The sequence below is a fragment of the Caloenas nicobarica genome, chromosome Z (assembly GCF_036013445.1).
Source record: "Caloenas nicobarica isolate bCalNic1 chromosome Z, bCalNic1.hap1, whole genome shotgun sequence".
Taxonomy (NCBI): Eukaryota; Metazoa; Chordata; class Aves; order Columbiformes; family Columbidae; genus Caloenas; species Caloenas nicobarica.
Genome location: NC_088284.1, coordinates 17,000,642 through 17,027,725, shown reverse-complemented (window position 1 = coordinate 17,027,725; position 27,084 = coordinate 17,000,642). Strand labels below are relative to the sequence as shown.

Here is a 27,084-nt window from a genome sequence, read left to right as displayed (position 1 = left end):
ACTCTAGCTCTTCCACCATTTTGTCATAGCTATTTGCACCAGTGTTTGAGCTTGAGTTGTGTAAAATGGGTAGAGTAATTCTTAAAGAATGGTTAATTTGCTCCAAATCTTACTGAGTAGGTTTTTTCAAAGCTTACAAACTGCTGTTGTGATCTACTTGGCAAATCTTAATTTGAGTTTTGTGCTGGTTGGAAATACAAACCAGACTTTTCTACATTCATGCCTATAACATAGACATAACAGACCTTCCTTCACCAGCTCTTTTTTTTTGGTGTAGCACAGACTCTTACCCTTCCTGTTGTCTGTTCCACAGGTGGCTCGTTGCTGCTTTTGCTGCATGCCTGATGGAGACGGTAATTACATTTTCACTGCACAGTTTACCTCACTTGTGGCTTTCAGACCAAAGACAAGACAGTAAGGACACAGCTGCAGATGGAGAGCTGCTTGTATCCTCCTTCTGTAGCATATCAAACTGAAGCAGCTGAAGTGCTCCAAATTAGGCAAGGGAAGGAAGCAAGAGGTGTTACAATACCATTTTAAAGTTACAGGCTAGTTAATAATTCTTTAAAGGACATTTCATTACTGCAACATCCAAAGAGTAATCTCTGCTCTTTGCATGCTTGTGGGTTTGACTGACTGCTGGATTTTTGGCTCAGCAGCTCTGCAGGAACTACAGTGCAGGAGTGCAGTCAGGGTTATCAGCTTGGACTTGCCAGAAGAATACCATACACGTAGAGCAATTTAAATGGCCCAAATGCTCAAAAACTAGCCAGCAGGCCAGGAAGCTGATACAGGGCAGGATTTCAGTGATAGTCCATTTTCTTTTACTAAAGGCTTAGGCCCATCACCTGAGGGCAAGGAAGTGTTCAAGTGTTGTTCTGTATCACATTTTCCTAAATCACACCGTAGATGTTTTGTTGTGCTGTTCAGGAAGCCAGCTGCTGTTTTCAGTTCTCATTAAATTTGCAAAAACTTTCTTGTTTCCTGTGTCTTACAGCTGATGCTGAAGAGCACATTGAAAAAAGGGGAGGCCAGACTGTGATTTATGATGAGAAGAAAGGCACAGTGTACAGTTATGCCTACTTCCACTTTGTTTTCTTCTTGGCTTCGCTCTACGTGATGATGACAGTAACTCATTGGTTCCAGTAAGTGTATTTCTTTAAAGCTGAGAAATTCATGTGTCCCTGCATTGAGAGGGGAAATGTGAACAGGAAGTTCTGCCATGAGTTTGTCTCCTAAAGTGAGATGCTGGAAGAGATATTGCAGATCTGTCCTGAGCGATTCTTGACCAAGATCTTGCTCTATAAAAGGCTGCTCTCCCCTGCTTCATCTCTTGGTTAATTTAGTGGAAGTCTGTGACCTGCTTGGAAAAACAGAGGGTATTGCAGTCTGAGATATGTATAGTGACTTTATTTCTTCTTTTTTTTTTTCCCTTAACAGTTATGAAAGTGCTCAGATTGAAAAATTCTTCACCGGAACCTGGTCCACCTTCTGGATTAAGATGGTCTCCTGTTGGTTTTGTGTATTTCTGTACTTATGGACTCTTATTGCTCCACTGTGTTGCCCAACCAGAGAGTTCTTAGTGTGAGCACTCAAAAGGTCCTTCTGTTCTTTTTTGTCTTTTTTTTTTTTTTTCCCTGTTACAAATAAAATACTACAGTCAATTTTTAATGAGGAAACACCTGTTGCCCATTTATCATAATGTATCAGCTACTAACTTTTTAGTCAGACTAAACAAATGATTGAAGACCTTTTTACCTTTTTTAATTGTCATGAACAGGCATTGCCCAAGGGAACAAATCTGTTCTAAAACTTTGTAACACTGATGTGTGCACTGTAGGAGACACAGTTGTTGTATAAACTGGAATAAGTGAAATTCATTTCAAATAACTGACAATCTTTCTCTGGCTCCATTGGCAAGAAAAGAGAAAAACACGGTGCAGATGTATCTCCTTCCTTCCTGTGAATGTTGTATATCTTCTAGCAAATATGCATTCCTTTTTATACTCTTTTATTAACTGTGTGTTTTACAGTTTGCAGTGATGATTTGGAGTGCTGTTTTGTACAGCATGTAATTCTTCTAAGTAGTATCTAGATAATTTCTTCTGAAAACATACCAATACTTCTGTAGAAATAGAGGATATGTAAGAATTTGACTGCCAAAGCATCTACTAAAAATTGTTTATCTAAGTATTAAATATATTAAGTTATTGTATACCTAGATTGAGAAAGGAATGTAGCAACGATAATAGAGTATTTATTCTATTATAACTTTAAAAGGCACCTGAATATTTAATGCGATTCAGGTGTGGTCCAGTTGGTAGCAGAAGGGGATTTCTACACAAAAATTCTTAAATTCTGAATTTTGTCCGACTTTGCCAGTTCACTTAAACTGCAAGTTGTGTGTACTACGTGGGGATTTAAAATACAGAACATTCTTTATTCAGAATGTTTGCTGTTGAGAAAATACTAATTACAGGAGCACTGCCAGTTGCTGTTAAATTTAGAAGTGGAGTGCTCGTATACTTTTCTACGCTGCTCTTTCAACTTTTGTCTGAAGGTCTCCCAGGATCTTCAGTTCTGTTTCCATTACTAATTTTGTAATATTTTAAATGCATTGGTGGTCAGAAAAGGACTGTAGTGCGTCATGTTCCTTTTCTGCCTGTGTGTCGGTTGGAAAGTATTCTTTTTAACTGCTATATTTTTATACTCCTCTGTTGATGTTAGTTTTGCTGTTGGGATGAGACTTAGCCAACCAGTCTGTTAATGGAGACTAAACTTCTTTTGGAGAACTCCTATTCCAGGCAGTGGAGTAAGCATTCAGAACAACAAAACCAGATGACACAAATGTAACAGCAGCTGCCTTAGTACAAATGACTGACTTGACAGTATTAAACCATATCATGTCACTTTTATTTGCTTTAAGAAGATGATTTGGTGGTAGAACAGCAGCTCAGATGCCCTAAATGATGAATAAGGTGGAAACCACTGTAGTCGTCTACATCCTAGTGGGATGAATTTATGACTTGTGCTAGTCCCACAGGTTTTGTCATGTCTCTCTCCCTATATATATATATATGTACAGTGTGAAATATGCAGGATATAAACAAAATCAATCAATTTAGAAGTTCTTTTTTTTGAAATATGATTGCGCCTTAAATCTTCGCCCAATGCTTTCTGCAGAACAAAGAAAAGCACAACATAGAGGCCAACAAGATGGCAAAAATATTTGCCTGCCTTATTTGTTCTGTTGCAATAATTGATGGCTAATGCACACCTGGTGAGTAATCCTGTCATAACAGATCTCAGTACTGCTCTTGTTTTCATTACCAGTTTTAGCTGCCTTGTTGCTATGGTATCTAAGGGCTTCTGTCCTGCTTGGAGCTTCCTAGGGGTGTGATCCTCCCAGCCCTGTGCACTCTTACCTCAAATGAAATCTGCAGGTCTTCACTCCTGCATACTTATACCACCTACCCCAGTGATTAGGAGCCTCAAAATATATCTGTCATGAGAACTGAGGGAAGGAGTCACCTGTCCAGAGGTGACTCTTGCTGCTCTTCTCCTTGTTTGCGCCTAGGGTAAAAAGGCAGTTGAAGCTTAGCTTTGACATTGAGTTAGAAAAGCAACAAATAGCTCTGGAAAGTGAGGCAGGGTTTTTTCTTTCCTTTTGCTTAGACTAAGAGATTCTGATCTCGCCAAGAGCTCTGCTAGCATGGGGGCCCGTCAGTGTGTCTCTGCCTGCATTTGGAGTCCAGCCATGTAGATCCTTCTGCAGCAGAAAAAGCCCTTTGTTAATGCATTTACAGTCTGGAGACCTTTATCTGTCCCATCTCTAAGATTAGATCTTATGGGCTGTGCAATGATGACTAACAGTTGTCACACTGAACTCATAGCAGCTATTCTGACAGTCTTGACCCAGTGCTAGAGCTGTGAACTGCAGCTGGTTTAGTCCAGGCTCTTGCTCCTCCCTTGGCAAATGCTGTTCCCTAAAGTATAGAGGCTCTCAGAAGTTACCTTCTAGTGCCATGTGTTGTACTATGAGAACCCAAGCATGTTTTTTTAAAAATTAGCAATGTTTTTTATAGCAGAACAATCTGGGCAAGGAACTCTACAGAAGGTGGCAGGCACTCTGTCAAGTTATAAGGCAGGGAATGGTAACTGTTCTCTGGTTCTGATAGCAGACATCCCAGTCACAAATGTGGATGATCTTAATACATTTCTTGGCCAATGGATGTTCTTATTTCGTTACAAAAACACTTACTTTACGTAGGTAGTATATGCCTGCGTAAAGACTTCCTGCACTTCTTTGTGCTCTTTTTTTATAGTTTGTATTTAAGGAAATGGGTTTTGCACAGAGGAAACAGGGTTGTAAAAGGAAAGTCCACAATGGGGCATGAGTCCGTTCTTTTTACACAGCACTCGCCTTGTTGAGTTGCTCCTTCATCCTTCCCTTCCACCAACTGTTTACCTTAAGGATCTCGATCTGCAGGTATATGTAAGGTGGGCATAGGGCAGTGCCTGACTATATTGCTTTATCTACTTCTGAGAAAATATTGTGGGAAAAGACCTCAAAAATAACTTTGAGGACCTGTGTGTCCATGCTGTGGCCCCAGACCCGGCTATGGATCTCCACGTCTTTCTAAAGAACCAGTTACCTTTGGCACCTGGTTGTGCAAAGCCTCTAGTTCTTCCGTGAGGCATGGCTTCCTGCTGGCCAGGCAAATGTTACAGCCTTAGTGTTTGCTGTAAAATCTGTACTGTGAACTTCCATGTGCGACTACTTACTAATATCCTCAGCTAGGGCCCAGTTCACAGGCTACAAACAGTTCATGTAAACGGCCTTTTAAAACATTTTGAAGAAGTGCCTTTATACCTACTGCTGTGATAGCTGATAATTCAGGTGGCACTGGAACTGGAAGACCTGAACTGAGCCTGTGACTGGGTGACGCTGCCTTGTACGTTACACCGCTGTCCACAAGACACAGACCCGTGGTGCACGTGGAAGACCAAATAATCTGTGCTGACAAACCTCTGGGGATAAGACTGATTCAAATATTACTGTGCAGTGAAAGATGAACTGGGAAAACTCACAAATAGCCTGATGCTTTTGTAAATAAATGAATAGTTGTTGCTTGCATTTACGTTTAAACTATAAATAGTTAACTTTCTCTTTCCATACCTGAAAGTGCAGGTAACTGCTCTGGTTGAGGTGACTAGAGTTGCGGTGTCTATCCTGTGTTGTGCTGCAATTGTTGATTGAATTTGTTCCCAGACATAAGTGAGCACTGCAGCACTTCTGGCTCCCAATATTTTGGGGCTGTGTGAAGTAAGGAAGCTGTTGTTACAAAGACAGGAAGACTAGAGTACGTGTCCTGTATTGTTTCCTCTAATTAACCTTGATTTTGAAATAATGCTATAGTTTAATGGACTCTTGGAAGAGCAGACCATGTTGGCAGCAGTTAGTTCTGTTGGGAAGGTAAAACGATTTTATTAGCGTTTTCCTACTTTTCCAAATTTGTGGTCATAAGAAAGATTATTTGGAACCTCACTGCTGCGCTGCTCTCTGAGACTGAAACAATTTCAGTTTTTCTCATGAAGGCAACTGAGAGCTGCAATCGTGACTGGTTCTTGTTTGGACTAAATCAATGGGATGGACTCAGAGAGCAAGTCCCTGAATCCAAATAGCTGGACTAACAAGTGAGACCACAAAACCTTATGAAGAACGTGTGGAAAGCAGATGGATATGCTTGTTTGCTGTTTACCACCTAGTTCCTCAGAGTGTGCAGCTAGCCCTTGCAGCTGGAACTCCACCGTGATCACACATCAGAGTTACTACATGTTTGTGATAACTCTTAGCTTTGTACTTCAAGCATTTCCATGAGGTTCAAAATGTTTGTACTTGCCTGGCTAATTCAGTAAATCTTGGCTGGGTTGGGCCACTTTTGTCTGAAACGGGTAATTCAGTGTTGCTAATGTATGCGTAGTCCAGAGAGAGGGTTTATCCCCTCACACAATCATAAACACTGCATGTCTATTTATTTATTTATTTTGTGTTTTAGCACCTTTTTACCAATCTAGAAGCGCTTTGAGACTATAAGCTACGCACATATAACTGCTTTATCAGCCACTGGTGCAGCCATTTCTGGGCTAGAACATTGCTATTAATGAAGCAGCCATTGCACTTGCAAAAAAGCTGGGTTTTAGAAGTTCTCTGGTTTTGACCAATGCATCAGGAAAATTTGAGAACTCAAGATAGTACTGCTTGAACTTTGGCCAGCAGCCCACAGTACCATGGGCATCTCTGAACAGGTTGGTAACAAAGTGATCCACTGACTGCTTTTAAAACATACTGTAAGGATTTTATGCTGTAAACTATTAGGCATAGCTTCTAAAGTTGATGAAGCATAATACCATGAGACTGTACCTGTGTGGTTAGATGAGCAAGATTATCTGCAGCTAAAATTTTGCTCTTATCTTTCCTTCTGGGCTTTAGAAGCAATGTCTTTTGCTTGCAGACTGTATCTCCTCCTCATTTTATTTGCCTTTTTCTCCTCAGATTTGTTTTTTAAAGGCATTGTAAACCTGTTTTGCTCCCATTCTGCTTCTTGTCAAGTGTGATGTCTTTGGTGCTAGAAACTAGCAAATAATTCTTTGCCAGGTCTTCTTGGTCCTTTCTTTTTTATAGCAGGACAACCTGCAATGTTGAAGTGAAGTCAAGGATCATACCTTATTGTACGGATCAGTTTTCCTCTGTGAAATCTTGTTTTCTGAAGTGGCTTACAGGTTCTTGTGGGAGGAAAACACATAATCAGCACCGTGACATTTTACTTTGCGTGTTCAATTTTGTAAACAGTAGTTTAAACTGTTTCACATGACTGTACAAGGGAATGCCAGGGGTCAAGTGCTTGGAAAGCTTTGGCTTTTTGTGCTCCTTAACAGGATACGTAGCTTGCGAACTGGTATGTCTCTGCATTTCCAACATCCTGATGGCAGAATGCCCAAGTGCCCCCAGATGGGGATGCAGACACACTGTGCTGTGTTTGAAGCAGAAACTTTGGAGACTGGCATGATGGCTGCTTTCTAATGCCCAAAGAAATTCCGTAGCTTTCAAGTAGGCCTTGAATCCGGTTTTGTTTTGTCAAACCCAGTTTCAACTTCTTGCACACCTGTTCCATAACGTTTTTTAAAAGTTGGAATTTATTTCAGATGTAAGCCATGTTGGCTTCCCCTCGTTTGCCAGTCTCCAATAGCTTCCAGTGCTGTAGTGTACAGCTGTTTGCACAAGCTCCATGAGAGCTACAGTCAGCTTTGAAACCACTCCAGCAGCTGAATGCTTCCAGGGCTTTTGCTCACCAGAGCTGCGGGGTGAGCACTGCAGTCGCGCTTTTGCCAAAGAAGCCTCAGTGCGAAGCCAAGAAGAATTTTGGAAAGCTATGGGGAGATGATGTCTCATAACTCATACCGTAGCTTTATTTTTCCTCTTACCGATACGTGTCCAGGTGCTTAGGTTTTGTTGGACATCCATGCAAACTTTAAGTGAGGATAATTACTTTCAGAGAAGATTGTTCAACTTGTTATATACAAGCTGAGAAAATATTTACTAGGAACATATGGGTTCACTGTCTGCTTTTTGTTTACCACCAGTGAGTGGTGTTCAGTATCATGTATGCCATGTTTGAAAACTGGATGCAAAGTAGTCAAAATGTAAATGCTTTTTCTTAATGGTGAGGGGATTTTAATTAGTCTTTTTCAAGGTTCTTAATATCTCAAGGGAACTTTTCTGGTGTGTATGTGTGGTTTTAGTTTATTAAGTTGTAGCCCAATAAAGTGGAGGTTTGCTAGTTTATTTAGCATTTTTTGCGAGTATTGTGATCTGTAATAACTGTAATGCTTTGACTTTTAAGGATTGGTTAAGATTTCGGAATTTTAAGATCTTAAATGTAAAATAGTCAACAGTTTTGCCTTTTTAAAGCATGTTAATGGTTTTTATGGACACTTCCTTTTGTATATGGAGTGAATGTATTGTTATAGATTCCATGTTTAATGGACCAATAAAGTTTTTCTTAAGTTTGAAATGAATTGTTGTGATATATAAAAGTTGAAAAATAAACTCATTCTAGGAGAAACTTTAAAAAAATATATATAAATATATGAGCTAAGCAGTTAATGAGCTGGTAAAAGTAAATTGGTCGAACTTTTTTGTTTACTACATCTGGATGTTGTTTAAAAAAAAAAAAAAGTTGGCTTATGGAATATTACATGGCTTCGCTATCCATGTTATTTTTGTATTCCTCCAGAGTGTGATCTTGGAAGATGGCATGTTTCACAGATTTGTTCGTGGCGTTTGCTCTGCACAACCCAGCCCTCTGAGATGTGTCAGATGCCTTTGACAGCTCAAATAAAGTCTTTTCCAGGCCAAGTATAGCACTGGGGCGCCTGCAGTTGTTTGAAACAGGGATCTCTTTTTCTCTTCTGTCCAGCTGGTGGGGTGGGCAGCTGCTGAATTTGACACCTGCATCTGCACCAGGGAAAGCACTGCGTCTCTGTGGGTCCGGGTCCCTTTCTCACCATCCACATTTGGGCTGTTGCGGAGTCCTGTTTCACAGAGTCATAGAATGGTTTGGGTTGGAAGGGACCTTCAAAGCTCATCTAGTCCAACCCCCCTGCAATGAGCAGGGACATCTTCACCTAGATCAGGTTGCTCAGAGCCCCATCCAGCCTGGCCTTGAATGTCCCCAGGGATGGGGCATCAACCACCTCTCTGGGCAACCTGGGCCAGTGTGTCACCACCCTCATGGTAAAAAATTTCTTCCTCATGTCTGGCCTGAATCTCCCCTCCTTCAGTTTAAAACCATCACCCCTTGTCCTGTTGTAACAGGCCCTGCTAAAATGTCTGTCCCCATCTTTCTTATAAGCCCCTTTAAGTACTGGAAGGCTGCAATAAGGTTTCCCTGGAGCCTTCTCTTCTCCAGGCTGAACAACTTCAACTCTCTCAGCCTGTCCTCACAGCAGAGCTGTTCCAGCCCTCTGATCATTTCTGTGGCTCCTCTGGCCCCTCTACAACAGGTCCATGTCTGTCCTGTGCTGAGGACTCCAGAGCTGGACGCAGGACTCCAGGTGGGGTGTCACTAGAGTGGAGCAGAGGGGCAGAATCATCTCCCTCCACCTGCTGGTCCTGCTCCTTTTGGTGCAGGCCAAGACATGATGGGCCTTCTGGGCTGCAAGTGCACATTGCCGGTTCATGTCCAATCTTTCACCCACCAGTACCCCCAAGTCCTTCTCCGCAGGGCTGCTCTCAATCTCTTCATTCCCCAGCCTGGATTGATACTGGGGGTTGCCCTGACCCAGGTTCAGGACCTTGCACTTGGCCTTGTTGAACCTCATGAGGTTCACATGGGCCCACTTCTCGAGTTTGTCCAGGTCCCTCTGGATGGTGTCCAGGTCCCTCTGGATGGCATCCTGTCCCTCAGGTGTGTCAACTGCACCACTGAGCTTGGTGACATCTGCAAACCTGCTGAGGATGCACTCGATCCCACTGCCTGTGTTGTCGATTAAGATATTAAACAGTAGCTGTCCCAGTACAGACCCCTGAGGGACATCACTCATTACTGGTGTCCATCCAGACATTGAGCCATTGCCCACTATTCTCTAGGTGTGACCATCCAGCCAGTCCCTCATCCACCAAACAGTCCACCCATCATATCTCTCCAACTGGGAGAGAAGGATGTTGTGGAAGACAACAAAGGCGTTACAGAAGTGCAGATAGATGACATCCGTAGCCCTTCCTTTGTCCACTGATGTAAGATACTCCATTGCAGAAGGCCACTAGGTTGGTCAGGCAGGACTTGCCCTTGGTGAAGCCACACTGGCTGTCTCAATCACCTCCCTGTCCCTTAGCACAGCTTCTAGGAGGATCTGTTCCATGGGCTTCCCAGGCAGAGGTGAGGCTGACAGGTCAGTAGCTCCCAGGGTCCTCCTTTCTATCCTTTTTAAAAATGGGTGCAATGTTTCCCTTTTTCCAGTCACCAGGGACTTCACCTGACTGCCGTGACTTCTCAAATATCATGGAGACTGGCTTGGCAACTACATCAGCCAGTTCCGTCAGGACTCTGGGATGCATCTCTTCAGGTCCCAGAGACTCATGTATGTTCAGGTTCCTTAAGTGGTCACAAACCTGATCCTCACTTAGACTGGGAGGGACTTTGCTCCCCCAGTCCCCTCTTGCAGTTCGTTTTCCACTCGAGAGGTGCGGGAAGAGAGCTTGCCCGTGAAGATGGAGGCAAAGAAGTTGTTGGGTACCTCAGACTTCTCCTCATCTGTTGTTACCAGTGTACCACCCTTGTTCATCACAGGGGCTACAATTTCTTTGACCTTCCTTTTCTGGCTGACACACCTGTAGAAGCCCTTCTTGTTATTCTTTGTGTCCCTCGCCAAGTTCAGCTCCAGCGGCGCCTTGGCCTTCCTGACCCCATCTCTGCACAACCCGGCAGCGTCCCTGTGCTCTTCCCAGCATCCCTGTCCCTGCCGCCACCGCCTGTGCATTTCCTTCTTGCCCTTTAGTTTGACCAGCAGGTCCTGACTCAGCCGTGCCGGTCTCTTGCCCTTCTTACCCGATTTCTTACACCTGGGGATCAAGAGCTCTTGTGCTTGATCGAAAGTGTCTTTAAAGATCTGCCAACTCTGTTCTGCTGCCTTGTCCTCAAAGGCAGTTTCCCAGGGGATCCAGTTGACTAACTCCTTGAAGAGCCGGAAGTTGGCTTTCCCAAAATTCAGGGTCCTGACTTTACTCATCACCCATCCCACATCCTTCAGGACTGTGAACTCCATAAGCGTGTGATCACTGCAGCCCAGGCTGCCTCCAGTCTTGATGCCGCCAATTAGCTCACTTGCACTGGTGACCATCGGGTCCAGTATCTCATTCCCCCTGGCAGGGCTGTCTATTACCTGGCTTAGGAAGCCTCCTGGATTGCCTACAGCTCTCCATGCTACTTTTGCAGCACGTGTTGGGGTGGTTGAAGTCTCCCAGCAGGACAAGAGCCTGCGAGTGCGATGTCTCCCATAGCCAGAGTGAGAAGGCTCCATCAGTAGTCTCCCAATGATTGGGTGGCCTGTAGTAGACACCAACCACATGCCATCTGCAGCCTGCCTGCTGGTGCTGGTTGCACCCGTGCTGCAGAGCTGACTAGACCCATGCCAGGACATGGGTTACCTGCCGTCAGGAGAAACTGCTGACCCAGTTTCAAAGGGTCAGATGGCAGCTACTATTCCCCACACAGCTCTGGTGCACAAGGGCATTCTGGTGCACGTAGCTGGGAGGCTGTGCCTTCTGACCAAGGTGCAAAGCAGAGAGCTGCTCCCCAGTGGTGCCGAGGTCTGCGAGAGCTGACCGCTTTTGCTCAGCAGCCTCCCACCAGTCTGCTCACACTTGCCTTCACCCCACCCTGAAGCATCCTGGCAGGGTGTTCTCTTCTGGTATTTCAAACCAGGAGGTGGTCTTTAGGGAACAAAGCATCTGAAGTGTGTTTGTCATGGTGCTTGTAGCACACAGGAAAGAGTTAACCTTTGGTAAGATGCTAGGCTCTGCTGCAGGAGCCCCAGGACTCTCAACTCCAAAGTAGTTGCAGCTGTGGCTCCCGCTGAGCACAGCCTGGCTGCGCAGGCGGTGGGGGCAAGCGAGAGCTACGCGTTCGGTTTTAGGAGTGTGGGATTGCAGCGTCTTTACGGGCCAGATGCCACAAATGGAGCTATGTCTGCATTGCGTAATAGTCCAAGAAGAGGTGGTGGTGCAAGAGGGGCTCATTTGAACACTTACATGCAGGGTCTACACAGTCTCTGATGGGAATGTGAGGGGCAGGAGATTTCCCAAGACTGGACTATGACCTTGGGGCAAATCTTTGCCTGCAACAGCTGGACTTGGCAGTTCCTGACCTTGCAGGCTACCCAGCAGTTCGTGTGTCAACTCAACAGACAGCGCCCTCCAGCATCCCATTGTAAGGCCCCAACAGCATCTTCTGAAACAAAAGTTCTGGCTGGCAGAGCTGTGGCTGGTTTCTCCGGCTACCAGCTGAGCAAGTTTTCGGTTGGGAGAGGTTAAGGAGCTCACAGCTTCATGTAATTACCTGTGACAACATGAGAGCCAGCGTCTGTATCTCATCTTCCAGACTCCAGTGGCCAACAGCCGTGGCATAGGCTGGAAGAGAGCCTGGAAATGGACAAGTTCAAAGGCAGCAAACTGGTGTGGCAAACGGCCAGGGCAGGCCCTGTAGCGGGAGGAGAGGCTCTGTCTGCGGGTGTGAGGGCTGGGCGGAGGTTCAGAGGCTGCTGCCGCGTTTTGTGATGGAGCTGACGCGCGCTGTCATGCTCTGGCCAGCACACACGGCAGCCAGGAGACCACTTGTGCAAAAGGTGTGGGCTGCGGGCTCCCGTGTCCTGCGGGCTCCCGTGTCCTGCTCCTCGCCGTGGGACTCTGGGGTCCCTCGCAGGGCTGCGCTGCTCTCAGAGCCTTGGCAGCTGGGAGCAAGCTTCTGCTGAAAACTCTTCCCATAGCCCAAGCCTTTGATAGCAACATAGACATTAAGGGTATTTTTACTGTATCGAGAACAGGAAACATTTTTGTTTGTTTGTTTTGATACCTGATGATTTAACTCAGCATTTCCCCTGCATTCTTGTGCTGGGAATGATCCACGGCTGTTCATTTTCTCAGGGCTACTTCTGATTTCGAAAACCTCACTATATTCCCCCTCTGTGTGTTTCCTCCCTCCTCCTTCCCCCAGGCTGAAATACAGTTTACCATTGTCCTTTATAAAGTAATTTATCTGGTAGGCTGCAATACCCTTTTCTCCAGCTGTCCTTGGAGCTTGTCCTCCCTTCCTTTCCTAGCTCCATTTTCAAAAAAGAATGTACTAGAAATGCACACCATATTCAAAGCCTTCTATACTTTCAATTATAGGGTGCGTTGTGATACAATTTTTTTTTTCCTTTTTATTTTCCTAATGCTTAGAGTAGTATTTTGGGTTTTTAACTTCATGACTTCTGTAAGATTGCAGTACCTACTGAGAGAGCTTGGCTCTGAGTGGGGGCAGCAGGTCAAAGCCTGGCTTTGTGTATGTGAAAGTTAAGATTATTTTCTCTATATAAGTGATTCTGCATTTATCTCCAAATGGCTTTTTTGGCTTTAGTCATGTGCAAACCCTAAGATATAACTACAACACCCTGCAGTCAGGTTTTTTCGCTTTTACAGGATGTGATAGTGTTACTCATAGTTATCTGGGCATGGGAGGGTCAGGGAGGTCTAATAGAGTTATCAGTGGAGGTCTGCCGAAGGTCACCAAGTCTCCCAAGGAGTTAAACTGCTCTAAAGGAGATAAAATTTGTTCCTAGCAGGACTGGAAAGGTACTAAGAAGCACTCGGCTTGGCCAGACAGCTCCCAACAATTTCATGCCTGGACACAACCTGTTGTTTCTGACACATTCCAGATAGATAGAAAAAAATTGCACTTTCTTCCCCACTCTGTTTAATACCGAATCCAAAATGGCAATAGATTCAAAACTGTCTTGAGAATATTTTAAGCAAAGTGCCATTCCGCTACACACTGGTCCCTAGTTTTTAAGCAAATTTGAAAATAAGTGAAGCCCCAGTCTATTTTGTCTCCTTTTTATTTTCACTTTTATAAAAAAAAAAAAAGTCTGACATAGTCACATCAATGAGAACAAGCTGCGGTGTGCACTCTTACAACAACAATCATATAAGGATTTAAAATATATTGTTTTATTGTTTGCAATAGCAATGTTAGTTGGCGTTTCCTTCTTAAATATCCCCAACGCCAAATTGCTGAGCTTGAAATTCTTGAAAGTCCTCTGGGATGGTGTCTGAAAACAAGAAAATATGCAGAAGTTCAGTCTCTTCTGAAAAAAACGAGGACTTAAATTAATGAATTACTCACCAGCCCTTTTTTTTAACGTAACATGCCTTCTCTTTTGTTTACACATTAAGAATAAACAGAGAATGATTTCAGTTTTAGCTGTACACCACTGAAAAGCACAGAGAGGCTAACAAGACAGTGAGTGCTGCAGTACCAGCCCATAATGGAGTCATACCAATCGGCAAAATACTTTTCCACACAAGAGCTTTGTGGCTTCCAGTCTTGTATTTTTATTAATAAACACTGCCCAGAAAGGCAGAAAAAGTGACTGTCTTGCTCTGGACCCAAGAAATGTTTGTAGCGTCAGTGTCTCTCTCACGTCTCCTAATTCTACCTCCCTGTGTTGATTTCCCATGCAGCAAGAAGGGACAGAAATGTTAACACAAGGACCAAAAACAACTAGTAGAAAAACTTCAGAATTGGTGAAGGGAGCTGCAGATGGGTCCATGTCATAACGACAGTTCTGTTTGAAGCGCTGAGTTTGCAGTGTGCCTTTGCCAGACCCCAGAGCATTTTACCTGCAGAGCCACAGAGCTGACCATAGAGCTAAAGCTGCAGCCAGACATGGAGTCACAGCGTTGAGGCTCAACTGCATTACCACAACTTTACTCTGATTATTTCCACCCTGATGCAGGACAGGTAACTCTAAACTCAAAAAATGAATTAACCATATAAATACACACAGTTTATAGAAAAAAAGGAGTATGTCCTTTGCTTTTTATTGATCCCTACTTCTTGGGAGGCTTGAAAATTCTTTTTAAGCTTTTTCTGCAAATGTAGGAACTTGTCCGAAATGAAATCAGGGATTCTTGGGGACTCCAGAGACTTCTCTGAGTGGTTTTCAACGACTTACTGCAGTGCCTGCAGCAAAGCCAGTCTCTCCTTGCTGCCAGGAAACTATCTATGACTTCAGTGGCAGCTTTGAAACATGTTTTCTGGGAAACCACATACTGTTTGAGACTCTTATCAAGTAACTTTAAATTATAGTCACCACTGCCCACAAGGTCCCCAGTTTAACCATGACCTCCAAGCACCAGCCTAGGTGTACCAAGTGCCCAGGAATGTGAGTCTATCACTAGAACAAGCCACACAGCCGAGGTCTGGTGGTGCAGCAGCTGTGCCCCTGCAGACCTGGGGTTGGGCTTCTTGGATCTATTCCTGCTTGGCAAACTATTGCAACTTGGCTGGTAACTCATTTTCCTCAGGCTGCCTGGTCAGGTAGGGGTTGATGCTGAAAGGAGGGGGGCAGCCCCTCCAACCCCAGTTCAAGCTAGCTGAACAGCTTCCAGAGCAGACAAACCCTGACCTGATCAGCTTCTGCGTGAGTGACCAAGGTTTGAGTTATTCCATAGAGGGTGACCAGGGCAAAGCTGCGAGGCTCCTACCCCAAGAGGAGTGAGCCAGCACGCTCCCACAGAGTCTGAGAAGGATTCTTCTGTGGGAGGAATATAATTTATGATCTCGTTCTCCCACAGACAGGAGCAACCAGCAAGTACATGAGTGACAGTGACGCCTGGTGACTGATCCCACTGGCTCTCCAGATTTATTTCACTTTGTATTCAGACCTCAAGGCATCCTACATCCTCAGTATATCATGCATGCACAACTCTCACAGTTGGCTGTTTTAAAATAATGTTTCTAATTCTCTGATGACAGCTATACTACTTATTTGGCACGGTCTCTGCAGCAGAGTGACGGCTCTGGGAGGAGCGGCTGTGAGGTGTTAGTTCCCGTCTGGCTGGGCTGCAGCGTGCTGCTGGTGTCAGGGGACGTGTTTCACAGCTGTGAATAACTTGCAAGTGAAAAGCAAAGGAAAGGATGCAAAATGGCTTAATCCAACAGCCACACTACCGGTTCTTCGTGGTCACTTGCTAGTTGCTAGCTAAAATGACGTGAGAGCAACATTACCATTGCAGCGATATTTCAGGTTGGACCAAATAATGTTTTCCTGAGAGAAGCAGAAAACTCCAAGCCGTCCTCCACGCATCGTGGTGTCTATAGTCACACCAGAGTCTGCCACAAGGTCAGAGCCTTCATAAAATCTTGCCCTTAATGAAAAAATACAGAAGGTCTGTTAGGTCTTCTCCAAGGCTGCAACATTCATGGAAGTAATTTCATTATCCATGGTGACTCTAGCTTTGGGGAGAAAAAGCAGGTAAGATAGCTCCTTTGTGCAATGCTGCACACTGGCAAGAGCTGGGCAGGGAGGGTGTTTAGGTGCTTGTTGGTTTTTTTTACACATCCTACAAAAGCCTTGCAATGTTTTTTTTCCTGTAATCAGTCAGGTCGAGAGCTTTAACTCTAGACAACTTCCACAGTCAACAGTTACAGAAGAAAGGCAGAACCAGATTACATCGGTTGAAGAAGGCCAGATGGATATTGTCTCACGAAGTTTGAAGCTAAACCGTTCTGGTTTTTTTTTTTTTAATAGGCAAAGTTTAAAATTGTTTGAAATCTTAAACTTGACTGTGAGATTTCTTTAAAAATGTGAATGTGATTAATTCTAGGAATAGTTTTGATGATCTGGCGTCTTCTTGTTAGAAAACCCACCGGCAAATTCCCCAACAGCTCTGGGGACAGCTGCACCCTGCCAGCTCCCCAGCATGTGCCCTGTGCTGAGGGCTGGAGCAGCTGCAGCGCTGTCTGCACCACGTCCCCAGCCACGGGGAGCCAGGTCAGCGACCTAGAGGACCACGAGCTTGAAGGGCCCCGGCTTGGATGAGGACACTGCTGGTCTGACATGCAAGAAAACAGCAAGTGGTGAAGGGAGAGAAAGTTCCTGTGTCTTTTCATAAAATAAGGAAAACAAACCAAACCAAAAACCAAAACCAAAAAACACCTAAACATTCCCATTATGTTTCTGAGCTTATTTCCTGATTTGCTGAGGGAGTTCAAAAGTATCTGTAACAATGAACAGAACTGGTTGTCTTTCAAATTTCCGTGGGACAGGCTGGCTCAAGTGACTTTTTCCTAGGCTTCCTTGAAGCCTCGGAGAACCTTTGCTAGACACATTATGGTCTGTGGCATCTGGCCTCAACACACCACAGCGAGATGTGGACAGAGAGCTGGCAGAGGTTTCCTTCAGGCCTGGCTGCCTTTGGGGTTTGAAGGATTTTGTGACACTGACTTTGCTAGCAAGGGGCATTAGTCAGGCTGGCAAGAAAGACTGCAACCACAGGCAGATTGTTTGCTCATGGAGCAGCTTCACAAACAGCTTGGTCTAAATAAAAGTTGCCACTCAAGATCTACTCACTACTGCCCTGTGGCTGGGACACAATAACTGACAGTATAAATCATGGAATCATAGAATGGTTTGGGGTTGGAAGGGACTTTAAGGATCATCCAATTCCACCCCCCCTGCTATGGGCAGGGACGTTCTTATTCCATTTTAGCATAAAGTCAAACACACTCACTCAAATTACTGCTGAGGATGATGTTCTGCACCAGAACAGTGGAATAATTTTACCATCAAGTTACTGCATCGCAACTGCAGGGTGGTGATTTTTTTTAAGAACAACTGACTGTGTATCTGTTCTATTATAAGGTTTCAAAACCTGAGCTGATGATGCCAGAGCAGTTCATTTTTTGCAGTTTAACATCAGCCTTAATCTACAAGTATAATTCCTGGTGATTTGGATGTTGCAGAGTGAAACTCTTCCTCCTGAATGGTGCATTTTTTTAAATAACATGGATTACATAGCTTTGACAAACTTTCTGCATATATGTTACGCAATCTCAAATCTACCACATCAGGATAATTCCTGATCTTAGTTAGGGTCACAGCCTTCAAATGGACAACTTTTATTAGTTCTGTTATCCCAGAATATGTAAATGAGCTATCATAATTCCAACAAAAATATTCTAAAAGACCAAAATTAAGAAACTTGAAATGCATTGCTTTTCAGATCAGTGGCCAGTAGTAGCTTGGAAAACAAGGTATTAAAGCCAGAAAAGGGTTTGTTAGGGTAGGGCACAGTTACAACAGCCAGATGGTAGAAAACTTCAGTCACAAACAGGCTTAGCTTGGAATTGTCTTTCCTAGGAAAAGAACTGCAGGCTGAATTTCAAAAGTCTAACCTGTTATAAGGCTTCATCAGTGCAAAGCCCAGACATATTATAAATTGTCAGATCATCATCTGAATTTGGTGTTGAAAAACAACAGTTTAGGCAGACATGTACCTGTACTCACCTTATCTATCCTTTCCTCTCTTACCTGATATAACCAATCTGGGGCCTGTGCTGCAAGAACCAGCGGTAGGAGACTTTGTCTTTCCACCCTACATTTCGGGGGTCCTTCCACAGCAGCCTGACCTGATCACTGGTGTCCCCCGTGTGCCAGAGGGAGTTGCGGAGGTGCTCACCAGGACCTGTCTTGGATTTCACAGCCTGTAGAAACACAATTTTCCAATGCTGACCACAGAGAAATGTCACTTTGAGGAACTCTTTTTGTAGTGGGGAGCAGGTCTGCAGAACCACCCTCCCTCCTTCTCACAAGCCCCTAATTTCTCTTGCATAACCACAGCCACTGCTTGCAGGGAAAAGCAACTGAGCACCTGTACCAAATAGAAGAGGTCCCATCCTCCCAAAGGGTGGGTGTCAAGAAGATGGGACCAGACTTTTCAGTGGTGCCCAACGATAGGATGAGGGGCAACAGGCACAGACTGAAACACAGGAGGTTCCACCTAAACACAAGGAGAAATGTCTTCGGGGGCGACAGAACACTGGAACAGGCTGCCCAGAGAGGCTGTGGAGTCTCCTCTGGAGACATTCCAAACCTGCCTGGACACATTCCTGTGCAATCTGCTCTGGGTGAACCTGCTGTAGCAGGAGGATTGGACTAGATGATCTCCAGAGGTCCTCCAACCCCAACCATCCTGTGTTTCTGTGTGATTCTGTGAGGCAATTTGATCAATTACAGTCAGAGCACAATGAGAGCAGAGACTAAACACTGCAGCTGATGTGCAGGGGCAAGACTGGAGATGAAGTTCCTTAAAAACCAGTGCCACTAGCAGGGCTGTGGTGCAGCCGCCTGCCTTGGCAGTGGTGACACTGGGAGAGCAGAGCAGCAGGGCAGCACGGCCACCGCGCAGTACGATGGCTTGGACAACACTCAGCACAATGGCTTGGCCCATGGCAGTCAGGTGGCAGGGTGGCATAGCCAGGCTGTGGTGACCACTGTGTCCCCAGTGAGGAGCCACGACCAGTACCTTTAGCTGAATGCCGGGCTCTGCAACCGCTCTGAAGGGAGTCGCCTGCCAGTACGTCTGTTCGGTCTGTTTCCACATCACCACATAAAAGCTAGAGCTGTCTTGATAACCAAAAATAAAGCCAGCGTAGTCATCATCTGTCACCGTGTTCACATGAAAAGTGCCCTCAAAGTCGACACCATTAAAAGCTGTGTAACCTGAGGATACACATAGGTTAAAAACAAGTCTGCAGAAAATGCGTTCACATGCTGTAAGTTTTCTGCTGTAAAACTTGAATCTCAGAAAAGGGTACATACCAACAGCAAGGCCAGGATCGCTGTTCATAGTCTGCACAATTTCCATGCCCTGTAAGAGTAAATTCAGGGTGTTTAGCATGTGTGATGGGCTGGCCTGGCTAAGTCCGGCAGATTCATCTGGCCCCCCTCTAGCACCCCCTCCATCCATCCCCTCTGTTTGCTCACATCTGTGACACTTGTAGCTCCGAATTAAAATTAGAACTGTAATCAAATGTTTGAGCTGCTTGTGTGCCCCAAGACAGGATGGATTTTTCTTTTCCCATTGCAGAAATGGCCATACTGGTACTCTGATACTTTCCCTACCCCAATATTCTTCTTGAAATTACTGAACCTGGCCAGAAGTGGAGATACTACTTGGGGGGAGTAAAAGCACTGGGGCAGGGAAGAAAGCTTTTCCTAGGCTTAGTTCATAGTTTGATCATGGAGTTCCAGATTAAACTGACTGCTAGGACTGGGTTAATGAAGGTGTATACATCTCAGCTGGCTTAGCAGAGACTTTGGCAATGGGAATAAATTGCACATTCCTTGTGACTCAGAACACGTCAGCCTCCCGAAAGCTAAAATTTGTTAGTGTAAATAAGTTATTGGACTCCATCTAGGAGTAAATGCTCTGCTATACAGCAGGTCAGACTTTCAAATTCTCAGAAGGACTCATGAAACTGCTTGCTACAGAAATATTTCGACAGAGTGATACAACAGTGTCGCATCTGCCTTCTTGGCAGCAGTGAAATCCACCAAGAACAAGATGACCAGTATATATTTTAGATTATTTGGAGCATCAAGCTTCAAGCTATCATATGCTAGAAGAAAGTTACTTCATTATAACTCCCACAAAATAGTCAGCCAACAGCTTCCACTTCTCCTTGTTTGCCAGAAGTCCAGCAACTACAGAGACAGTTTTACTGTGGTTTTCGAATGATCTTTCTCAGACAGGTAAGAAAGACCAGATGTATTTTTACCTGGTTCAGAACCACCCAGTTGGGATCAATCTGCGCATCCCCTTCTGGGTCCAGCACCACTGTCTGATAGGCCCTGAAGTCTGTCAAGGTGATCTCTGCATTCTCAGGGCACACATCGATCCGATCAATCACTGTATCCTGGTCAAAATCAGACTCGCAGATATCCCCAACTCCATCACCTGAATGTATCGGAGAAGTGAAAGCAGATTTATGGTGCAGCAAGTAGCCACATCTGGCTGAGCCACTGGATCAGGGTCTGCAAGAAGCAGATGGAGTCTCAGCCCTGATATCCACAGTGCCTGGGGAGGGGACTTGAGGACATCCTGGGACGAGTGTACGCACACATGGTGACTGCGTTGGATGCTGGTGCACGTGTGTAATGACTGGGGAGGGATGCAGTGTCTAGGCACCAAAATGGCTCCTGAAGGCCCATCTTACCATTATCGTCTTCCTGCCCTGGGTTGGGGACCAGCCTGCAGTTGTCAGGGCCTGGAGGCAAGAGGTCAGGAATGCCATCATTATCATCATCTTCGTCACACTCATCACCCAACCCGTCCTTATCCGTGTCCAGTTGCGAGCTGTTAATGATGGTAGGGCAGTTGTCTGTGCTGTCCTGGTGCCCATCGCCGTCGCTGCGAGCACAGAGACAAAAAGAAATGGCACATCTGCATCAGCTCCTGCCTCTGCACAGGGACGGCACGGCTGCCTTGCGCGGGACACACACTGGAGGCACCCCCAGAGCTGGAACAGACCAGGGGCACCATGACCTGGTGTTCCTCAGGTGGATGAACAGACTAGGGACACAAAACAGACTGTATGATAAGGCAGCAGGAAGATGAAGACTAAGCCTGGAGCTATAAAAATACTTAGATAAGGAAAAGGAAAGAAAGCCTTCCATGGAGCAGGAATAGTTACCAGAGCCCAAGATCCCAAACAACATCCACTCCTAAAGGGCATGTAAAGCACATCCAACAAATGCAGTGTCACCAATCAAAAGGCGCTCAGGAGACAGTAAGAGCTCAACAGCTGGTGTCCCTTGTCACACGTTGTCCACAAGTGTCTTGGTGGTCATGAACATACAGGTGTGAGAGTGAATAAAAAACTACGGGAGACTCTGCATGAGCACCTGAAACCAGACTTTTTTAAAAACAAGCACCACTTTCACCTTCCTGCATAGCAAGTTTTGTTACGCTACGGCCCCACAGGGGAGGTGCGCAGTAAGCAAGAGAGGAGAAAGTCTGTAGCTCCCAAGCAGCCCTCCAGCCCATAGCTGTGTCAGCTGGTTACAGTGAAGGGTCAATGGGAACAGGGGCACAGACAACAGAAAAGGGTTTGGGAAGTTATGAGGTGGCTGCCTTGTTTCTCCATGCCAACAGCTAAGTGCATCTGTGCAAAAAAGTAGCCTGAAGTCGGGTGTGTTTTGTATAAACAAAATAGTTTCTGGCAATAAGCAGGCATGCTTCACCTCAGTAGATTTTTGCCTAGCGCAGGCAGAGCAGAAGTGACATGCAGCCAAATTAAGGCAGTGCTGCAGCTTTTACCTATGCATATTCCCACCTATCTCTCCCTCCTTAAGAAAGGTGCTTTAATTTTAGCTCAGAGCAACTAATGTCTGCACCTTCTTGAGATAAAATGCAACCAGGACCATGCACGTGTATCTATTGCAAGGTTAACCTCAGGGAGAGTTAAAGCATTTCTACCATGCAGTGCTTCAAATACATTAGTTACGTCTGAGGGAAAGAAGGAACCATGTCCTTTTTTAAAACAGGAAAAAACAAGGCCATATCAACTTAAAACAGCTCCCAGCTGCGGGGCTTGGCAGCTACTGGGCCAAGACTGGGAATGCTCCCTGGGAGGAGGGAAATGGGCTCCCCACACTTACAGTCCCAGACAGCAGCACCTACCAAGTGACCTGGGTGAGACCTTGCAGCCGTCTGCAGCTGGTGAAATGCTGTGCCAGCACAGAATTTATCACTTCTCTTTCCTCTTGCTTTAAGTTAGGAGACCAGAGGAACACTTGCCACCCCCAAAGTTGGTTATGCGGAAGCTGCTTCCAGCCAGGCATTAGCCGTTTGCCATGGGACGTGCTCCCCCGAATGCTCAGAGCATGTAAAAGCCACAGAGGAACCTTGCCACTCTGGCTGTGCTAAAGCAAAGGGGTCTATCTGCAAATGGTTTACACTTGATAATAAAATCCTGTTTCTGAAATGCTACGTTCTTATGGAAAAACATATAGGCATTAACTCTGAAATTTCTGCTAAAGGAAAGAAAACAGGAACGAAAAATAAAGAAAAGAAAAAAGATTTTACCTCACTAAGAAGCTCTGAGCAGTAGTCTGGATTTTAGAGCCAGAGAACTGCTCTGAATGTCACAACTTAGATGAAGCCTGTGTGAACGTGGGGCTAAAGGTGAAGGGCTCCATAACTGTACTGCTACAGGGCAGTGAACCAACTAGGCTGATAAATCATAACACTGTTTTTGAAGTAAGATGTCTTTGAGGAGGCAATGGAATTAAGTCCAGGCTAGTCTGAGGGATCAGAGCTCTCCAAGCACCAGTAGCATGCTTCAGCTCAAGGCTAGCCTCTTTCACTTTCCTGCTGCTGCTACAGGCCACAACACAGCATACCTGTCCTGATTGGTATCGCAGGAGTCTCCAACCAGGTCGTTGTCAACATCCGACTACAAAAAGAAACAGAAAGTTCCGGTATCAGCTGCTGAAAGCATCTACTACAATGGCAGCATTAAACCAAAACACACGCAAATAAAACACAATTAAAATGAAAGCATGTGAAAACACTTGTTTTACAAAATGTATTTTCTTGTTTGCATCATCTATCTAAACAAAAAGTCAGCTTTAGTAAAGAAAAAAATAAAACAGACAATGAAGAAACAGGCTTAAATTTGACTGGAGAAGTTCAAGCAAGATGAACAGTTCAAGCAAGATTCTTCTGCTGTTGGAAAAAAGTATCCCTCATCTCTAAGGTTGATTTCTAAGCAGCTTTAAAAACGTACCACGTTTCTCTAAAGTTTCCAGCATTTTTTGTTAGTCACAAGGGGCTTAATCAGAATTCAAAACATGAAAAGTCTCACTGACTCCTTGCCTAGGAGCAGTGAAAGTTTTACTAAATAAGGACATCGGGATTTTGTCCTAATTAAACAAATACACCTGGTGGCGCCCCTTTCCCATGTCCGGAGAATTTGAGGCTCCATAAACTTTCCTGAGTACCTACTGTTGAAAGATAAACACTGTGGCTGCACAAGCTGCCTCATTCTCTTGCATTCTTTTGGACCTCAGCAGTCCCTTTCCCTAAACAAAGATATTTTTTCTTTCTGACTGCTGACCTGGTTTGGGTTGCTAATTGTAGGGCAGCTGTCACAGGCATCACCAACGCCATCGTTATCCATGTCCTCCTGGTCTTGGTTGGGGATCCTCTGACAATTATCCAAAAGGTTCTTAATACCTAGCAAAAAGTGGACTGGATGTTAGTTAAAAACAATTCCCATATTTGTTATTGGACAAAATAAACAGCAAAACCAGTAAAGACACTATTCCTTTTAGGTAACTACTTAATTACACAATGACATTATAAACGTGCACAGCAAATCGTTCTTATGTGTGCATCCATTCATTTAACAGAACTTAGAAACACTTTGCTGAAGAACAGCTTTCGACCCCATCACACACACTTAATTTATTACACACAATTCTTTCTGTCCTGTGCCTGTATTACAGCTTACAGGATGGGACGTTTCATCTTCATTATTACATGTGATGGGTTGTGATTTTGTCACTTCTTTCAAGCCTCCTACAGCAATGAAAATAAGAGAGTATGTAGCTCTTGGGCATCTGGGACAGGCAACAGCTGGGTACTCTGGGACATGTCTGCACCTTTAAGGAATTACTGAACAACCAACAACCTTAACTTATTCATGAAGCATGGATTGGTTTATCTGCTATAGTGTTCAGTGCTTCCAATGGAACCCAGAAGATATATATTAACCTAAACGGTAAGTATTCCAAACACAGGTTTCATGAACAAAGACAATATTAGCAGCTGGTGACAAGAAATCTTGTAACACATGGGACATTCTGAGCAAGTTTCAAGAGCATCAGAGAAGCCGGAAGTGAAGAATTACCAACCATCTCCATCCATGTCATCATCACAAGCATCTCCTTTCCCATCACCATCTGTGTCCCTCTGGTCATTATTCAGGACATTGCGGCAGTTGTCACAAGCATCTCCAAAGATATCTTGGTCGCCATTTCTCTGGTTAACATTGGGAGCCAAAACACAGTTGTCCTGCAAGAGACACAGATCCAAATCAGACACGAACCAGGCCCCTCATCTTTAATTTCTACTTTAGTGGATTTACATAACTCTCGTATTTATTTCTGCTTTCACAAGAACGGTTACTATGAGCAGTTTGATATTTTATGTGAATATTAGCTATGGATTAGATTTCACCGGCTCCCTCAAAGCTCTGCTCTGAATCACATCGTGGGAACCCTAAACATAAACACCCAGTATCATAAGGCTTTATTCGTAATTTCGAGTTCTGACTCTCATTTTGGATAGGTCCATGGTGAATAACCTGGTTTTGGTTTTTGTGCCCTGGCTTCCTTACACATCCTTCTCAAAAGCTGCAGTTCAGAGACCCTGACAGGGTTTGCAGATGCTCTCGGTGAAAGGCCGTTGCCCCCTTCTGGTAGAGACTCAAACCAAGGCAGAAACACTTGGAAAATCGGGACTTTTTGATGCAAAAAGGTACAAGTCTCTCTTTCTTCCCCCATGTGGTGTAAACTCTCCTCTCCCATCTAGCACACACATGGCCTCATCCTCTTGCACACACAGAGGCAGAACAGAGCTTAGCGACAATACAGAAGATACTTGACTGTGAAGGTGCTGAACCTGCACACAGATTTACAGTTGAAGGAGAATTTAACATCTTTCCTTACAGAACATTAATAAAACCAGTTGCTTCAAGCTACCAGAATTTAGGGTTGGCCTCTATGGAAAAACAGCCTGAGACAGACCTCCTGTGATTGCTAGTCTGCCCAAGCTCCATACGAACATTTGTATTCTGTATAGAGTGTTCTTGTTGTCTCCCTTGAAGTGCATTCAGTAATATCACAGAAGTACATTAATACAGAACAACAGTGGGCATGTGAGGATACGGGGTGAATGTAAAAGGGCTCTTACAGTCTGAATTTATTCTCTGATATATTCTGCAGTAGTGTACCCACATGGAAATGTCTTTTGCTTTGAAAACGCAATTAAAACGTTTTTCCAAGTTATTGGCAAGACACCCATTAATTTCTGTGGGTTTTGGATCCCTCATGGAATACAATGTCAGGTTAACCTGATCTTCAAAAAGAAAGACACTAACATAACTAAAGTTCCTGAAGGCTACGCTATGGGAGAGTGTGACAGAAGGATACAAGTTCTGTATACAAAAAGCTCCAGAATTCAATGCTAAAATATAATAACAGAACATATACTGGTGGGATTTAAGGCTGGGTGAGACAGCCTGGATTTCTTAAGTCTTATAAGACTGAGGATTATATAACATAAAAGAAAAAGACAGGTTCTACAGAGCTGCTGACAATGGTGGGTATGGGATAATCTCTGGCAAAAAGTAGTGAGCCAGATTTCAAAATCACTGCCTATTGCAGTAACGTGAGCTTCTTCTGTTTACAGAGACCCCTACACCCTGATCTGTATATAGCACCTGCTCATTGGGAATGCCATCTCCATCCGCATCGTCATCACAGGCATCTCCAATCCCATCACCATCGGCATCTTCTTGTCCAGAGTTTGGGACAAATCTGCAATTGTCCTAGACAAAAAAAATGAGCCGTGTCTGGTGTTCTATGCTTTTTCTATTATTAATCAAATTAAATAGCATTTATCCAGAGGAATTCAATAACTCAAAAAAACCCCATTAAAACATCCAGTCATGTTTCTTCCACTCTTCCTCTTCACCTTTCATGCTCTGAACTATTATAGGATTAAGAAATGATTCCTTACCTTTCTGCAGTTTTCAGCAGAACATGAGAGCTCTTCGTTAGGGTAGCCATCAATGTCAACATCTTTTCCGCAAATATAACCATCACCAGCCCAGCCAATGCCACACTATAAAAAAACCACCATGGTAGTACTACCGAAAGGTTAATGAGTCACTGTAGCAATATTTGAAAGGGAAACCACACATCAGTCTTGAAAACACTAATATACAGAAGGCATGGACAGACATTGAAGTACAAAAAGGTACACTTCAGCATCTGCCAATGTGGAAAGAAAATCTTTGTTTCAAGTTCTCTATATCTAGGCACAGCTATAAAGAGCTAAGACTTGATGTTAAATGGAATGTGTGCCTGCAACACCTAATGATTTCAGTGCACCCACACGCAAGCTTCTCCTAGCCAATTAAACTGGTACTCAAACCAATGCCTAATTTGTGTTGTAACTGAAGATGCATGCAGAGAATTGCGTGTCAAACTGTGGCCTCTCCTTAAAATGAGGACTTGCCTAACACAAGTATCTAGGCATCTTCACATCTTCCCATTACAGCATGGGCTTAAAATATCACAGATTCTTCTGCTCTGAAATAGAGGTACTTAAAAATGAGACCAAAGAAAGTGCAAGCAAAAGCATGCACTGTATCCAGATTTAGGACACAGCATTAGTCTCTTGCTTCC

At 44.4% G+C, this 27,084-nt stretch overlaps 2 protein-coding genes across 3 annotated transcripts in view; one reads left to right on the top strand and one right to left on the bottom strand.

The window, feature by feature from the left end:
* Nucleotides 1-1,671, top strand: part of SERINC5 (serine incorporator 5) — a 38,200-nt gene extending 36,529 nt beyond the window's left edge. For both annotated transcript variants that reach the window (XM_065656376.1, XM_065656377.1), the window contains exons 10-12: nucleotides 314-353; nucleotides 998-1,145; nucleotides 1,441-1,671. In XM_065656376.1, coding sequence (XP_065512448.1) covers nucleotides 314-353; nucleotides 998-1,145; nucleotides 1,441-1,588 — 336 coding nt within the window. In that variant the 3' untranslated portion in view covers nucleotides 1,589-1,671. The remainder of the gene's footprint in view (nucleotides 1-313; nucleotides 354-997; nucleotides 1,146-1,440) is intronic.
* Nucleotides 1,672-13,703: 12,032 nt separating this feature from the next.
* Nucleotides 13,704-27,084, bottom strand: part of THBS4 (thrombospondin 4) — a 33,732-nt gene continuing 20,351 nt past the window's right edge. Inside the window, exons 10-21 of the mRNA XM_065657921.1 lie at nucleotides 26,414-26,518; nucleotides 26,115-26,222; nucleotides 24,526-24,685; nucleotides 23,727-23,845; nucleotides 23,011-23,063; nucleotides 20,823-21,016; nucleotides 20,385-20,563; nucleotides 19,426-19,474; nucleotides 19,130-19,326; nucleotides 18,136-18,308; nucleotides 15,831-15,970; nucleotides 13,704-13,869 (exon numbers count right to left, since the gene is read on the bottom strand). Coding sequence (XP_065513993.1) covers nucleotides 13,808-13,869; nucleotides 15,831-15,970; nucleotides 18,136-18,308; nucleotides 19,130-19,326; nucleotides 19,426-19,474; nucleotides 20,385-20,563; nucleotides 20,823-21,016; nucleotides 23,011-23,063; nucleotides 23,727-23,845; nucleotides 24,526-24,685; nucleotides 26,115-26,222; nucleotides 26,414-26,518 — 1,539 coding nt within the window. The 3' untranslated portion in view covers nucleotides 13,704-13,807. The remainder of the gene's footprint in view (nucleotides 13,870-15,830; nucleotides 15,971-18,135; nucleotides 18,309-19,129; nucleotides 19,327-19,425; nucleotides 19,475-20,384; nucleotides 20,564-20,822; nucleotides 21,017-23,010; nucleotides 23,064-23,726; nucleotides 23,846-24,525; nucleotides 24,686-26,114; nucleotides 26,223-26,413; nucleotides 26,519-27,084) is intronic.